The 18,597-nt window shown below is 39.2% G+C and overlaps 1 protein-coding gene across 1 annotated transcript in view; it reads left to right on the plus strand.

Annotated features, from left to right (window-relative positions):
- LOC149243633 (uncharacterized) overlaps positions 1–18,597 on the plus strand; it is a 121,434-nt gene that overhangs the window by 99,099 nt on the left and 3,738 nt on the right. Inside the window, exon 2 of the mRNA XM_089371265.1 lies at positions 15,727–15,820. Within this exon, the coding sequence (XP_089227391.1) occupies positions 15,727–15,820 (94 nt within the window). The remainder of the gene's footprint in view (positions 1–15,726; positions 15,821–18,597) is intronic.

Here is an 18,597-nt window from a genome sequence, read left to right on the forward strand (position 1 = left end):
AATCTCCATCATTGAGGACTCAATAGGAAAAGTATAAGAGGGGGCTTGAGGGTCAGTTAGAGATACACCAAAATTGATCAGCTAGTTCAATTTTATTGAGGGGAGTTTGCCGAGAGAATCGAACCAATGATCTGTTGCAGTGAGGGGAAGTTCGACATGAGGCCAAGAACACATAGGAGAGAGGCAGAGATAGTGCCAGAGAGACAACGCAGAGCCTAGAGAGGCTGAAGCAAAGGTAGTTGGGACTTACATAGAGGCTGAGGAGGCTAGCGTGGGTGATGCAAAGGGCTAGAGGGATGACGAAGAGAGCCAAGGGGCTGATGCAGATGCAACAGTAGCTGCGTAGAGGTTAGGAGAGATGATGCAGGGCCAAGAGGCAGTGCTGGGTGATTTTTCATGGGGCAGACTGAGTGTTGGTGAGCTGAGAGGGTGACGCAGTCCCTAGTAGAGTGACACAAAGTAGTGGAGAAGCTTGGAGAAACTTTCACTGTCCAACTAAGGAGCTACCGTAGTTACTGTGGGATCATTCATCCAGTGACTAATCAACTGCAATATCTGTCTCCGAGGAGAGGTATTACTTTCGAGGACATTCTTTGTTGGGTGATTCATTTCTAGCACCCTAGTTGTATTCATAAACAACATAAAATAAAACCCTCATATCTGTTGCACCGATTTTCCCACATTGGGTTTTTTTGGGGACGATTGTCCAAAAATAATGGTGTCGCTTGTGTGTTTGTCTCTGATCCAAAATGGATCTTGTATCAAACCTCTAAGTCTACAGTCTTCATATATATTAACTATCAGAAAACACTATCACAGAAGAAAAACACTAAGAATGGCGGAAAACAGAGCTAAGTGGAACGTAAAGTCTTGTTGCATAGGAGCAGTCAAATCGGACAGATCAATGGTCCAGATTAAATCGAGATATCGCATTGGGAGAGGCCAGTGGAGTATATCAGAGGCAGCCCTAAGGGAAATGCGACTACGATTGATGACTTAACGTGGACCATTGATCGAGCGCGCAGATCAACGACGGAGATTACAGATATCACATCGCAGATTCCTAAAGGGAGGACTTAACACAGGCGGACCGGGAGGAGTTATGAATTAAAAAACGAAGGATTTGAGTTCTGTGGTAAATGGTAATTCGGGTAGGCTACAGGTGATAAGTGGTATTGGAAGGGCTTCACTCGATTCCATACACTGGCCAACACGTAGCACGCCGTAGGAGAGAGAAAACCGCTTTTCGGGCAGGTAATCTCCGTGCAAGTGGGCCACCCGAAATGGCTGATAGTTGTTGGATTGGAGATCGTGGATCAACGATGGAGATTAAGCAAACTAATTGATGTTTCGGGTTGGATGCGAATCGTCGGATCGAAGGCAGATCAACAGTGTGGAATTCAAAGGGATTATGACCTGTAGCCAATACGACTTGCGATTGTGATCAAGGCGGACCTGAGAGGATTATAGGGCAGACTTTATATCGTTTGAAGTCCGGCTTTGGAATTTTGGTCAAATTTTCCATTGTTTTAGTGTATTTCTCTGTGTAAACGAAAATTGTATTTTCGGGGATTTTCACCCGTGCCCAAAGATCCTTCCATTTGTAAACAGCTACCCTGTGCCTTAAGCATTTTACAATGATCGTTTAAACGCTTAGCAGGGAGATGAAGGGACAACGCCAGGAGACAGAAAGCCTGAAATGGAGGCAAACAGACAGCACCAAAAGGCTTAAAAGCCATCCAATGGCAGAATAGAGGAAGAGAAGTCAGTTGAAGACAGTCACAGAAAGATAGTCAGTCAGTCAGATTGAGGCAGATTGAATAGAGGAACATGACAGAGGGAGAGTCTGTGCACTCTTTTAGACTCGAGGTTTTCGAGCAGATCCCTCTTTGATGTCACTATTGGTTGAGACTCCGTTTTTTAGCTCACTCTTGAAATAATCTGTTCTTGAAGACTTAATATAGAGGTCGACACTAAAAGCTGGACTAGGAGACGTAGCCAGGGAGTCTGGTGAACTCCTTGATTATTTGTTGTGTTGATGTGTGTTTCTATTATGTTTTCTAACTACTAATTTTCTATATTATTTGCAATCTTTTCGATCCATTGCACTAAGTAATATAGGAATTTTCCTGTACATGAGTTTGTGATACCTTTTCTTCTTGATTTAGTATCCATTTCAGATCAAGTGGTATCAAAGCTTTCGGTTTTGGTTTTGTTAAGGTTAGACAAGATTGTGTTGGATTTTGAATGTTAACTAGATTAAATCTCAGACTAGGAGAAGGAGAACTTTTTGAGGCTAATCCAGAGATTGGAAGAGTCTTTTCTTAGAGGAGAATGATAGAAGAAGCTCCATTTGGATTAGAATCTCAATTTATAGAAATTTTTAAGACACTCCAAGCCATGGTGGAAGAGATGTATCTGGATTTTAAGAAGGGTCGAGGTGAAAGCATTACAACACCCAAACTAGACAAAGGAGCAGATGAACCTTTTCTAGTTGCCTCTCCAGAAGGCAAAGGAAAAGGAGGAATGACTCCTCCACCATCTCCTCCATCGTCATCCTCGTCATCATCTTCTTCGGATAACACTAGCTCTTCTAAGAAGAAGAAGAAAACTTCCTTAATCAAATTAGATGTGAAGTTTGATTTGCTAATTTATGATGGAGAGCTCAATGCAGAAAAGCTAGATAATTGGATAAGAAAAATTGATGTATATTGCAGGGTATAGAGCATTGATTCAGAAAGGAAGAAGATTCATCTAGCTAGCCTTCGACTTGGTGGAACTGCACTAGTATGGTGGGAAGGAAAGACGCAAGCTGATCTGCAAAAACATGGTAAATCATTTCTACCTTGAATGAATTTGTTTTTGCTATCAAAAAGCAATTCTATCCTTTAGCTTACATGCAGTAGGCAATGATGAGTTGGCAAACTCTTTGTCAATTAAAGGGTCAAAGTGTACAAAGTTATACTCAGGAATTCAGGAAAAGAGCTTTAACTCTAGGTATATCATTAGATTCTCCTGAGACTTTATTAAAGTATATAGGTGGTCTTCGTAGCTATTTAAAGCATACTATTCTCATGTTTAATCCCACTAGCTTAGATGATGTATCAATTCAAGCCACACATCTAGAAGCTAGAGGTAAGAATGTAAACCCAGAGGTTGGGAAATCATATAAATATTCTGTAGGAAAGAATAAGGAAAAGAAGAAACTGAAATGGAAGGAGAGGAAAGCAAACACAGTAAAGAAGGATAAACCTTCATGCACTCATTGTCAGAAAGAAGGACATGATGAGGCACACTACTGGTCTTTGCATCCAGAATGAAAACCTAAGAAGTTCGGTGGAAAGGAGAGAAAGAATGTTGTTGCTATTCAGGAGGTCTTGGGATCATATTCAAGCGATGAAACAACAGTTACAGCCACAGGTTATCAGCTTTAGAGAATATAGAGATAAAGAAGCAGGTATAGGAGTTGCTCGATAAAGGGTTTATACTACCAAGCACATCACCATGTGGATCTCCAATCATGTTGGTGAGAAAGAAAGATGGTTCATGGAGAATGTGCATTGATTATAGAGCACTAAATAAAATAACGATCAAGAATTGTTATCCTCTTCCCCGTATTTATGATTTATTAGATCAATTGAAAGAAGCAGTTTACTTTTCTAAGTTAGACTTGCGAAGTGGTTATCATCAGGTCAGAGTTGCAGAACAGGATGCATGGAAGACTACTTTCAAGACAAATCAAGGACTGTATGAATGGTTGGTTATGCCTTTTGGCTTAACTAATGCTCCTGCTACATTTATGAGAGTTATGAATGATGTACTCAGAACATTTATTGATGATTTTGTCATTGTTTATTTAGATGACATTCTTGTTTTTAGTAAGACATGGGAAGACCATGTAAAGCATGTGAAGTAGACTTTAGATGTTTTAAAAAGAGAAAATATCTATGTAAAATTGTCAAAATGTGAATTTGGCAGAACATCTTTAAATTATTTGGGTTATATTGTAGGGGGTGGTGAATTGAAGATAGATCCCTCTAAGGTTGAAGTCATTGTGAACTGGCCTAAACCCAAATCTGCTACAGAGGTTAGGAGTTTCCTAGGGGCAACACAATACTAGAGAAAGTTTATTGCTAACTTTTCTTTGATTGCAGCTCCATTACATGCTTTAACAGGATTGAAACATGTGTTTAAGTGGGGAGGCAAACAACAGAAAGCCTTCGACACCTTAAAGAAAAAAATTAGTACAACACCAGTACTAGCACTGCCAGATCTTCAACATCCATTTGAAATTGAGATAGATGCTAGTGACTATGCCATGGGAGCAGTGTTGATGCAACATGGAAAACCCATACGCATTCTGAGACCTTTACTTCTACAGTAGTTAATTATCCCACATATGATAAAGAATTGTATGCATTAGTACAAAGTGTGAAAAAGTGGAAACATTACCTAATGGGTAAAGAAACAATCATACATACAGATCATCAAACACTTCAATATTTGCACTCACAAACTAAATTGCAGCGATTAAGACATTATAGGTGGATGGGTTTTCTACAAAATTTCATCTTGTCATCAGATATAAGAAGGGCATACACAATAAGGTTGCAGACATGTTATCTAGACCAATCATAAATGCATCTACTATACTTAAGCATAACTCAGTGATGCATGAAAGTTACATTGAACAATATGCTCAAGATGTAGATTTTAAAGATGTATATGCAACTTTAAGTCATGGAAAGCCAGTAGAATTGGATTATTATGTAAAGGACCAACTCTTATATCATTTTGGAAGGTTATGCATTCCACAAACTGAAAGAGTTAACATAATCCGAGAAGCACATACTTCTCTCATATCATGTCATTTTGGTGTAAGTAAAACAGTTGCACAATTGCAAAGGTTCTGTTATTGGCCAAGAATGCATGAGACAATTTCTAGATATATCAAAATATGTACTATGTGTGCTACAAGCAAGCCCAATAATAGGAAATTAGGCTTGTACACACCACTTCCAATTCCTTCTTGTCCTTGGGAAAGTGTTTCCATGGATTTTGTTGGGGGATTGCCAAAATCTAGGAAAGGTCATGATTATTTGTATGTTGTTGTGGATAGGTTTAGTAAAATGTGTATTTTGATACCATGTAACAAGCAGGTTACATCTGAACAAACAGCAAAGTTGTTCTTTCAGAATGTATGGGTTCATTTTGGGTTACCCACTTCTATTATATTTGATCAATATTCTTGATTTCTTGGGAAGTTTTGGTCAAATCTATGGGAGTTAATGGACACCAGATTGAAGAAAAGCACAACATTTCATCCACAAACAGATGGTTAGAGATAAGTGGTCAACAGGACAGTGATCAAGTTGCTCAAAGGCTATTGCAGCAAGCATCCCAAGCTTTGGGATGAGCATTTGTGTTATGTGCAGCATGCTTACAACCGTACTAAGCACTCTTCTACTCAGAGATCTCCTTTTGAGACTTGTTTTGGTTTTATACCAAAACCTCCCTTGGATTTTGTCTTTGGTAAAGACATAGCAGTTGATGGACACAGTGATGCGGACAAAGCAACCAAGTTCATTGAACAAATCCAGGAAATTCACCAGGTAGTACAGGAACAGTTGGAAAGAAGTCAAGCCAAGTACAAGGCAAGACATGACAAGCATCGAGCTAAACATAGTTTTCAAGTTGGTGATCAAGTCTGGCTGTACATCAACAAAGACAGAATGCAAGGGGAAGTCGTTAATGCAAAAAACTTGAGATTGTATGAACCTTCATTGATTGAAGATCCTAAAGAGAAAAGTCAGTTGCCTTCTATTGGGGATTTGTTGCCTAAGTATCTCAATGAGTTACAGGAGGACACAGTTCTGGACAGGAAGGTAATAACTACGCGTCAAGGGGATGTTGAGTATATGAGAGTGGGACTCAAAGGTTCAAATCCAAGCAAAGCATGATGGATAGAAGTTAGACAGGTGAAGGAGTAGTATCCTCACTTGATCGATGCTGAAAACCAACTTTTGGTGGTCCAAAAGCTTTTCAGTGGGAAGGCGTGATCCAAAATGGATCTTGTATCAAACCTATAAGTCTATAGTCTTCATATATAGTAACTATCAGAAAACACTATTGCAGAAGAAAAACACTAAGAATGGCAAAAAACAGAGCTAAGCGGAACGTAAAGTCTCATTTCATAGGAGCCGTCGGATCGGACAGATAAACGACCCAGATTAAATCAGGATATCGCATCGGGAGAGGCCAGTAGAGTATATCGGAGGTGGCCCTAAGGGAAATGCGACTACGATCAGTGACTTAACATGGACCGTTGATCGAGCGCGTAGATCAATGGTGGAGATTATAGATATTTCATCACAGATTCCTAAAGGGAGGACTTAACACAGGTGGACCCGAAGGAGTTATGAATTAAATAGCAAAGGATTTGAGTTTTGTGGTAAACAGTAATTTAGGCATGCTACAAGCGGTAAGTGGTATTGGAAGGGCTTCACCTGATTCCATACACTGGCTGACACGTAGCACGTCGTAGGAGAGAGAAAACTGCTTTTTCGAGCGGGTAATCTCCATGCAAGTGGGCCACTTGAAATGGCTGACAACCGTTGGATTGGAGATTGTGGATCAACTGTGGAGATTGAGTAAACTACTTGATGTTTCGGGTTGGATGCGAACTGTCGGATCGAAGGCAAATCAATGGTGTGGAATACAAAGAGATTATGACCCGTAGCCAATACGACTTGTGATTGCGATCAAGGCAGACCTGAGAGGATTATAGGGCGGAATTTATATTGTTTAAAGTCTAGCTTTGGCATTTCGGTCGAATTTTCCACTGTTTAAGTGTATTTCTCTATGTAAACGAAAATTGTATCTTCGGGGATTTTCACCCGCACCCAAAGATCCTTCCGTTTTTAAACAGTTTCCCTGTGCCTTAAGTGTTTGACAATGATCATTTGAACGCTCAACAGGAGATGAAGGTACAATGCTAGGAGCTAGAAAGCCCGAAATGGAGGCGAACAGACAACGCCAAAAGGCTTAAAAGCCATCCAATGGCATAAAAAATGAAGAGAAGTTAGTTGAAGATAGTCACAAAAGGGCAGTCAATCAGTCAGATTGAGGCAAATTGAATAGAGGAACAGGACAGAGGGAGAGTTTGTGCACTCTCTTAGACTTGAGTTTTTCAAGAAGATCCCTCTTTGATGTGGTTGAGACTCTGTTTTTGAGCTCACTCTTGTAATAATCTGTTCTTGAAGACTTAATATAGAGGTCGACACTAAAAGCTGGACCAGGAGACGTAGCCAGGAATTTTGGTGAACTCCTTGATTATTTGCTATGTTGATGTGTGTGTCTGTTATGTTTTCTGAATGTTAATTGTCTATATTATTTACAATTTTTTTGATATGTTGCACTAAGTAATATAGGCATTTTCCTACACATGAGTCTGTAATACCTTTTCTTCTTAATTTAGTATCCATTCCGGATCAGTCTCAGTATTTTAGTTGCTGATATGTATATGTGTTAAGGTTGCATTTGTGTTTATTTTCGGTATTTATATTTATAAATAACTTGTTAATGAAAAGAACAAGTAGGAGAAAATAAACCAGATAATGGAGTAGGGATTTTTGACGTGTCAGACTTAGAAATTTCAACACAAGCAAGGGCCAAAACCTCTCCTTTTGAGAGGAAGACCCACAAGAAATTTTCTCTTTTATAGAATGTTCAAGTGAATAATTCCAAGACCTATGACCCTTTTCAAAGACCCCTCCAGGTCCAAGTCAATCTCTCCTTTGATCAACATTTCCTTCACAAAGTACACCCAATTCAATGTTGCTTCAAACCTTCTAATTTCAGCCTCACTTTAGGATTTCAGTCGCTACAACAAGTCTGAAATTTTCGGCCCTTCTACACTCATTGTAATTTCACACTGACTATTTTGGTGCAGAATTTTAACCTTTTTCTCCTTCACTTGGGGTGCTTCCACTTCCTTAGCAACTCCACCTCTTTCCTTGATTCGTTGGATCCAAACTTTGAATTCACTTTGGTAGGTTTGAAATCTGATCTTGCTGCAACAATAATGATGCCCTAGATCTCGCACGTGTGGGAAGATATAGCCCAAAATAGTTCTTCAAAATTTGGTTTCTTTCTCTCCTTTTTATCCTCTTCTTCACTCACATTCTAGGTCTTTTTCTTCTTTTCAATGAACTTGGATGTTTTTCAAATGAGTTCAAACATCTTATATATATAAGCTTCTTGTCACTGTTTGTAGGTCGACTTGCCATTGCTTATAGGCCAACCTGTTTTGGAGGGATCTTTGACATATTGTATGACTCAAATAAATTTATTTTACATAATACAAAATGCCCAAATAAGGTCTTTACATATGACAATGACTTATTTGACTCCTAGACTTTATGATAAATCCCTGGAAGCACTCAATGGGTTCTTGACCTACTAAATAAAATAAACTTAAGCATGAAACCCATGCTACAAAATATTAATTATAAAATTTATTTTTCTATTTACATAAAATACATAAAATCATGATTATATTATGAATACCGAACCTAGTTACACATTTCAACACTCCCTCTTAACTAGGGAGGTATTCATAATCATACAAGGTACTTGGACATTCTGATATTAAATAATTCTCATAAGAAGAGTCAGGTTGGTAAGCCATCTCATAAGATATTTATTCATCTTATATCAGTGCATCTCATCATATCGACCAACATTGTCATATAGCAAGGCCTTGACTAACAACTATATCTCTCCACAAGAATAGAGCACATTGCTAGGGATACAAATGATTTATGGACACCATCATTCTCTCAAGGCACATACCCCATCCATATGTTCAATATATGTACTTCTAGGACCATTCCCATCTTGGATTAACACATCTTCATGGAATTTTCCTCTTTGACTAATCTTATCTAGGATTCCCTACCTCCCTCAAAGAGTATCAAAAGCAATCTCAGATGCTTACCCAATCCTCCATTCTTTCTTCATAACATGAACAAAAGAATGTTGTGTCTATCTCTGCCTCTCAACTAGGGAGGGTCTACTTATTCCTATGAAACAAATATACCCAAGCACCCTCTTAACAAGGGACTTGTTACCAATAGTAGCTCTCTTTGGTGGAGATCATTGTACTATCAGCTGCCTGTAGGGATCCTTCTTTTGGCATCATTTCATGAACTTCAACTTTTTCATTATGGAGCCTTCTTCTTCGTAGGGCATCAACCATCTCCTTCATCACTTCCATTCAATGAAACAACATGTTGAACTAATAGTCATGTCATCCCTCTCTTCATCTGGAATTGATCTTCTAGTCCACATCTAGTTATCTTTCATACAACTATCTCTTCCAAGTCATGCTTCTTTCAAGATATTCCATATAATCTCATGAATACTAGTTGTAGGTGAAATTCTACAACCCTCTTTTGGTAGCCTTGTTACAACCCAAACAGATGTTTTCGAAAACCAAAATGAACATCAAATCAAAGTTACCTTTTTATGATGGCCTTTCATCATGACATCAACTTCCTACAAGATCAACATCATTTCTCTACTATATGAATTCATCTTCAAGTCATGCATTACCAAGGTTCTCCTTCTCCAACATACATATCAGGCTCTTCGTACCTTCTTCATGGAGATGTTATAGCTATTCCTTTCTTTCATTAGATTTTGATCATTTGTCTTATGTGACTATAGATGCATCTTTCATGAACTCTTCCTTCACCTCCTTCACATATTTCTTCCTCAAGATCGTTTATACATAGTTCTTTCATCATAGTAACCATAGTTGCTAACCACCTCATATTCTCCATGAGGTCATATTATGTTGATTTCACCTTGTCAATATGTAGAAGAGTTCAGGGCACATTGTCTACATGCCCTCATGCATCATTTTAATGGAAGATTTTATTATTCTTTCATCATTCTCATGAGATAGAGAATTTTACCCATTCTATCAATAATCATACAATGACACAACTTAACCTATCTATTACCAGATACATACATACCTCATCCTTCTTTTGGTCATCTATACTTCATTTGGAAGCTTCCTTTTCTTGCTTGAAGATGAGAGTACTTCAACCAACTCGACATGCTATATATCTTTGTCACCATACCTTTGTCCTTCTTAACCAGTGGATCCCACATAAGGTGGAATGTAGACTATCAAATAGACACTTGCTTCTTCTAAGTAGTGGTGAACCTTCTAATGAATATTCCAATGGAGGATCTCGATGATCCTCATTCTGCAAATTCTTCTTCCTAATGATGATTATGATATAAGATGATCTCTTTATCTTCTATCTTTCTAGATGACTTTTTCCAACCATATATACTGCTACTTCGATTATCCTAATATGCTTTCAATGAAGATTCCATGAGCTACTTCCTGTCTATCATGATGACCGATTCAACCATGTAGACTTTTACTTTATCTATCCTTCCATGATTGTATGATCATGTCATCTGTTAAGTTATGGTATGTTCTATGCTTATAGCAGTTTACTTATCTTTCTTATTATTATCCACAGATTAGTAATCACATGTTCATAAAGTAAAGTGCAGATAGAACATTAAACGATCGATAGAAAACAAGCCAAGACAAGAGACACAAGATGTGGTGGCTAGCGAGGGACAAACCCCAATGTGGGGAAACCCTTTGATCAAATCTTCCTTTATCTTCAATAATTCAGCAAAGAGAAATAGTACATAAATCTGATTTACATCAGCAGCAACAAACCCTAGATCAGCAGCATCAGCATCAGCATCATTGGCATCGCCAGCATCATCGGCATCACCGACATCATCGAAATTATCGGCATCATCAGCATCACCAGCATCATCGGCATCATCGGCATCACTGGCATCATCAGCACCATCGGCATCACTGGCATCATCGGCATCACCGGCTTCAGCATTAAACTAGGGCAGACAATATCTTGCAAACCGATCGTCAGATCGGCTTGATTCCTTCACAAAAAAATGTGGTCTTCTGAGGAGAGTCAGATCCCCCTACAGCATAGTTTAGAGAGGGAGAAAGATGGTCAATGCTCGTCAAACTTCCGATCTGCAGTTGCAACCTTAAATCTGTGTCCTTCCTTCCACACATGTGAGAGAAGAGTCTCTTTCTGCGCAGTAGGAGAAGAGCCTCTTTTCTGCGCAGGAGAGAGAGAGAGATGTGATGAGATAAGTGAGTCCAAATGAGGAAAAGGCCTCCTGTATTTATAAACAACTGTTGATGATTGAATAGATGCGACTGTTGGGCTTCTGAGCCTACATGAGTTGCTAGTCGGCTTGATAATTATTCCATAATCAAAATAAATTCATATCTCCATAAATACTTATCGAGGTCAGATGATCTTTAGATCAATCCTACACCTCTTGATGAGAGGAATCTAATAAAAATATTATCAGCCATGAATAAGATGACCCACATGGAGTTTGGCCCTAGTTTCCAATTTTAACACTCCCTTTGAACTAGGGAGAACTCCATCTGTAATCTGTCTGTCGGTCGCTACTATTCATCCATCAAATGCACTACCCTGTACAGCTTAACCCCTGCTCTACTTTGCTCTATCCTACTTGCTTTTCTCTGTTCTGTTCTGCCCTATTCTGATCTGCCCTATTCTACTCTGCTCTGTTCTGCTCTACTCTGCTTTGTCCAAATTATGAAGAAGAAGAAATGATCGAGTATGTATCATACTGACTCAAAGTCAGTCTCAGAGTGTGTACCACTGGTCCCAGACCAGTATCAACCAACCTGAAGTCAGTGTCATAGTGGGTACAACTCCTACCATTGGTCTCAGGCCAGTATCATCCTCCACTGACTCAAAGTCAGTCTTAGAGTGTGTACCACTAGTCCCAGGTCAGTATCATCCTCCACTGACTCAAAGTCAGTCTCAGAGTGTGTACCACTGGTCCCAGACCAGTCTCAACCAACCTGAAGTTAGTGTCATAGTAGGTACCACTCCTACCACTGGTCCCGAACTAGTCCTCCACTGACCCAAAGTTAGTCTCAGAGTGTGTACGACTGGTCCTAGACCAGTCTCAACCGACCTGAAGTCAGCGTCATAGTAGGTTCCAGTCCTACCATTGGTCCCAAACCAATCCTCCACTGACCCGAAGTCAGTCTCAGAGTATGTACCACTGGTCCCAGACCAATCTCAACTGACCCGAAGTCAGCATCATAGTGGGTACAACTCCTACCACTGGTCCCAGACCAGTATCATTGATCCCAGATCAATGAAGGTCATCCTAACATAGGGAGTACGGTAGATACAACGATGCATCCATCGGTACTACTATGGTCCTTATCCTCATTTCCCTACTCATTGATCAGATGGGAGGTACTTCCCATGAGTCCTAGACTGCATGGGTAGGATGCCTCGACAGGAGAACTAATCAATCCTGTCCACAGGAGAGCGAATCATCCTATCCCACAAGAGATCGAATCATCTTGTCCCACAAGAGAGCGAATCATCTTGTCCACGGGAGAGCGAATCATCCTATCCATAGGAGAGCAAATCATCTTGTCCACAATCACCATGGAGGACACATCATCCAGGCCTTATAGGAGAACTAATCATCCTGCTACACAACTGTCATGGAGAACACATTATCTAGACCTCACAAGAGAACTAATCATCCTGTTACATAATCGTCATAGAAAACACATCACCCAGACCTCACAGGAGAACTAATCATCTTGCTACATAATCGTCATGGAGAACACATCATCCAGACCTCACAGGAGAACTAATCATCCTGCTACATAATCGCCACGGGGTATCATAGGAAAAGTTTGATTCTTTTTCCCTGTACACGTACACCACCAGGGGATGGTGAGTCACCTTATGGTCATATGTCGCTCTAAGAAGTACCTCGTGCCCCCCAGAGCTCCCAGAGCTCAATACATCATACAGGACCCTCATCAAAGGGTCTTTGAACAACACTAAGTCGTTCTCAGAAAGTCAGGAATTTGACTTTTCCTATGGGATTTGTCAGAATGTCGGTGATCTGTTCACCTATATCGATATGATGGAGCCTTATAGCTCCCCGCTACACCATATCTTGAATATAATGGCACCTGATATCAATATGCTTGGATCAATCATGAATTATGGTATTCTCTGATAAACGAATCCCACATTGGTTATCACACAGGATCACAGTGGTATCCAATGTAAAGCCAAACAGCTCACTGAAGAGCTTTTGTTACTAGACTACCTCACAGGTGGTCATGCTAGTAGCAATATACTCTGCCTCGGCGGTGCTCAAAACCACCAACTTCTGCTTCCTACTCATCCAGGATATCAAAGCAGATCCCAAGGAGAAACAACACCCGAAAGTGCTCTTACGATACACCACACTGCCTGCCCAATAAGCATCAGTATATCCAACAAGTCTCACATTTTCGGCAGTGTATCTTAATCCATGAGTGATTGTGCCACGAAGATCTCTCAGCAGATTCTTGGCACCAATCCAATGTGAGTGACGAGGCTTAACCATATGTTGTCTCAAAGTGTTGACTGCAAATCATATATCCGGACAGGAGTTCACCAAGAAAATCAATGCTCCAACGAGCTGTCAATACTCGGTAGAATTTTGTAAAACGGGTCCAACAACACTACTGCTTAAATTCTTAAAGTTAAGCTCCATCGGGGTTGTTACGGGTTTGCAGTCCACATACCGAATCTTTCCAGTATCTTCACCACATATTTTCCTTGAGATAGGAAAATTTCCCTTGGCTTCTGCCAGACTTCAAGTCCTACGAAATAGTGCATTAGTCCTAGGTCCTTCATTTCAAATTCAGAAGCCAACTCCCTCTTACATTTGTGAATGAGAGGGTCTGCACCTGTTAGAAAGAGGTTGTCAACATACAACACCAGTATGAGAGGTTTGTCATCTTCAACCTTAAAGTAAAGGTTGGGATTGGCTTCACTCCTAATGAATCCAGACTTCATCAAGTAGCTATCGATCCTCTCATACCATGCTCAGGGTGCTTGCTTTAGCCCATAGAGGGCCTTCTTCAACCTTCACACATGAGATTTTTTATCATAAATCTCAAATCCTTCGGGTTGCTCCATGTAGACCTCTTCTTTTATCGAACCATGCAATAATGCGCCCTTAACATCCATCTGATGTAGTTTCCATCCTAGTGAAGCCGCAAGGGCTATGATCGATCGGATGGTGGTATATCTGGCAACAGGTGCAAATATATCGTCATACTCTTTTTCTTTCGGTTCCCTGGTGTCAGCTTCTTGAGATTGCCTCACTGTAGGAAGATTGTTCATCTTGCTAAGAGCCATACCTTCGTCAAAGGTGACATCATGACTAATCACGACTTCTCTTTGATCTGCTACATAGATTCTATAGCCCTTAGTATTTTCACCATAGCCCACGAAGATTCCTTTCTTTCCAGATGCACCCAATTTATTCCTTTTCTCTTTTAGGACATAAAAATATATATGGCTTCCAAAAATTCTAAAATGAGATATGTCAGGTTTCTTACTGGTGAACATTTCTTCAGGAGTCTTGGAACCCAATGCTTGAGGAGGACATCAGTTTTGTACATATACGGTGGTGTTTGCAGCTTCGGCCCATAGAAACTTCAGAAGTCTTTGATCATGGAGCATGGCACAGACAACTTCCACAATCGTACAGTTCTTCCTTTCCGCCACACCATTATGTTTAGGAGTATATAGTGTAGTAGTCTCCCTCTTAATGCCAACCTATTTACAAAATTCATGAAACTCGTTAGATTCATATTCAGTCCCATTATCAGTCTTTAAGATCTTGATCTTATTTTTGGTTTGATTCTCGATCAAGGCTTTGAAGTGTTGAAACCAAGAGAACACTTCATCCTTCTTTTTCAAGAAGTATATCCAAGTCTTTCGAGAATAGTCATCTGTAAAAGTATAATATGACTATCCTCCCAAGGAGTTCACAGGCATCATACCAGATATCTCTGAGCGAACCAACTGTAAATATCGGAGGTCTTGCTTTTGCTTGAGGGGAATGATCCCCTTTTGAGCTTTCCTTTGGCACATCCCAGACATACACCTTCTTTCTCTACGCAGAATTCGAGCATCCCTGTCACCCTTTGTCTTACATCGGGTAGAGATTTATAATGAAGGTGGGCAAACTTCTAATGCCAAAGTTCGGACTGAAGAGATGTGTCACAAGACATTACACCTAGCAGACTTCCACCGACCTAATATAATGAATCAACTTGAAACCCAAGAGTAAAGGCATCTTTAACATTGTTTTTCCATACACGTACCTTGCCATCACTGAAGGTCACCTTGTAGCCTTTGTCTTCCATTGCCAAGATGAACACAAAGTTCTTTTAGGATAGCCTTGCCAATCTTCTCTTCGGTTATTTCTCTTGCTCTTTCTCGGGCTTTGTCTTCACCTCAACTCTAATACCATGTTAAGTTATGGTATGTTCTATGCTTATAGCAATTTACTTATCTTTCTTATTATTATCCACAGATTAGCAATCACATGTACATAAAGTAAAGTGCAGATAGAACATTAAACGATCGACAGAAAACAAGCCAAGACAAGAGACACAAGATGTGGTGGCTAGCCAGGGACAAACCCCAATGTGGGGAAACCCTTTGATCAAATCTTCCTTTATCTTCAATAATTCAGCAGAGAGAAATAGTACATAAATCTGATTTACATCAGCGACAGCAAACCCTAGATCAGCAGCATCAGCATCATCGGCATCACCAGAATCATCAACATCATCGACATCATCAGCATCACCGGAATCATCGACATCACCACCATCATCAGCATCATCAACATCACTGGCATCAACACTAAACTAGGGCAGACAATATCTTACAAACCGACTGTCGGATCGGCTTGATTCCTTCACCAAAAAATGCAGCCTTCTAAGGAGAGTCAAATCCACCTACAACACAGTTCAGAGAGGGAGAAAGATGGTCAATGCTGGTCAAACTTCTGATCTACAGTTGCAGCCTTAAATCTATGTCCTTCCTTCCACACATGTGAGAGAAGAGTCTCTTTCTGTGCAGTAGGAGAAGAGCCTCTTTTCTGCGCAGGAGAGAGAGAGAGAGATGTGATGAGATGAGTGAGTCCAAATGAGGAAAAGGCCTTCTGTATTTATACACAACTGTTGATTATTGAATAGATGCGACTGTTGGGCTTCTAAGCCTACATGAGTTGCTTGTCAGCGTGATAATTATTCCATAATCAAAATAAATTCATATATCCATAAATACTTATTGGAATCGGATGATCTTTAGATCAATCCTACACCTCTCGACGAGAGGAATATAATAAAAATATTATCAGCCATGAATAAGATGACCCACATGGAGTTTGGCCCTAGTTTCCAATTTTAACATCAACTCTATTTCTGCTATAATTCATCCTATCATATTTTTTATGCTTTCCATCATGATTGCTAGCTAAAATGAACTAAGTGAAGGAGGTTATCTCAATCATAATAAATATCTTTAACTTCCTCCTCCTTTGATTTCTTCTTTTATGATTCTTCTACTTCTTCGGCAACATGAGCTTCATTTATTTCCTTTCTCTTTTTGTTTTCCTTCTTGAGTTTAGGAAAATTTCTTTTGAAATGCCCATATCGTTACATTAATAACATTGGATCTTTGACATGTTGATTTTCTTTTGAAACTTCTTTCGAGGCTCAAACTTACCAAATTTTCCTTTCTTCTTTATGGATGATGCATAAGCTTGTGTTTGTTCATTTGATCCAACATAGTTTTACGCCTTTAATCTAAATTATTCAATTTTTCACAATGACAATAGATCATTGAATGGAGTGGTTTCCTTCTTCCCATAAATACTTGACATAAAGTTTCCCCATTCATCATGTAGTGCATTGAGCACAATAGTGGTCATCTCTTGATCAATTATTACTTCTCCAAGTTCTTGCAGTTGGTCTTTAATATGAGATACCTTCATGAAATATGAATCTATCCCTTCTTCGCTTAAGACTTTCATCTTGTATAATTTGGTCCTTAAATATATGATTTTTCCTTCAGTGCTCACAAAAAATAACTCCACCAATTTTTCATAGATCCCTTTAGATGTCTTCAACTTTGCTACATAAGGGATGAGAGAATCCTTGATTGAATTTGTGAGGATCCTTTGAACCCTTATTTCTCCTTTCATGAATTTTGATAGTGCATGAGATTGCTCTTGTGATGGTTTGGTGATTGAACCCTTAACATTTTCAATAACTTCATTCTCCATGAGAATTAAATCAATTCTCTTCTTCCATGCAAAGTAGTTCAAGGTCCCAACCAATTTATTTTTCTCCTTGTAGAATGAAGTAATTTGGTTTATAGATTGAGACATAAAATATAGAATACTTACTTTCCAAGTGAAGATGCTCCTTGATAATCATATCTTCAACTTTATTGATCATGTTGTCTTCCACTATTAAAGATGCTTCCTTGATGATGATTTCTTGATGATCTTCTTCAAGGATGATTGTGATATTTTCTTCAAGGAGAGGGAGAGTGACTTGATTCCTTTGATGATGTTGATAATGCTTCAATGTTGAGTTCTTCTTTGAATGGATGTATGTTTTTGAGGTCTTCTTCTTCTTCCATGGGCTGTGATGATGTGATCCTTTTGATGTGATAGATAGGCCTCCTTGATGCTCTTTGTTTTCCTTGATGCTCGACTCTTATGTGTCCTTATTCAATTGGATGATATTCAAGATGCCTCTTCTTCTTGATGTTGTCACCTTAGCTTTGATACCATGTTGAGAAATCTAGGGGCAACTAGATTAGGTGATTTCTCTTACTTAGATAACTTCTTGTGATGTTCTTTTACTTAACATGATGTACCTTTTAGTTAGCTTCTTCTCTACTTGATTATTGTTAGTGTTCTTATCATTAAACAACTACCAAATTATGAAGATTAATGAGACAATAGGACACAAAATGTAGGCTATAAGCTGTTGTAGAATATAACCAGGTTCGGTCTTCATAATTACATGATCTTTGTAAATGATGAAATAAAAGAAATACAATTATTTTTGTACACCTTGCTACATGGGTTTCATGAGCAAGAATTTTATTTTTTAGTGGCTCCCATTGAGAGCCTTAGGATTTATTATTGAGTCAAAGATTCAAAGTCATGTATGAATAAGCTCTTCTTAAGCCTATGTTCAATATATAAAATCCTATAGAAATGTCAAGAAGTTGTCCAATTGAAAAGCACAATCTTCTTCTTTATGTTGGCCCGCAAAAATGAATAAAAAAAAATCATATCGGCTCAAATAAGATGACACATATCTTCGTTGGTTCATGTTGTTTATTTATGGAGAACCAACCACTATTTATATTCATCTAGGGTCATCACAAAATGACATAATTTTAGACAAGGATTTCTGCAACTTCAGATGAGGACAAAATCTCGGATACCTCTGCACCTTTGTAGGTAATCACAGTGAGTAAGAACAGTCTCATGACCTCGCAATATCAGAGATCTCTTTTCTTCAAATAGGTAACACAGAGATGAATTTCTTTGGCCTCTTCACATATTACACTC

This window comes from Pinus tabuliformis, chromosome 8 (genome assembly GCF_031772625.1).
Source record: "Pinus tabuliformis cultivar Carrire ecotype Pingquan chromosome 8, CPIR1, whole genome shotgun sequence".
Lineage (NCBI taxonomy): Eukaryota > Viridiplantae > Streptophyta > Pinopsida > Pinales > Pinaceae > Pinus > Pinus tabuliformis.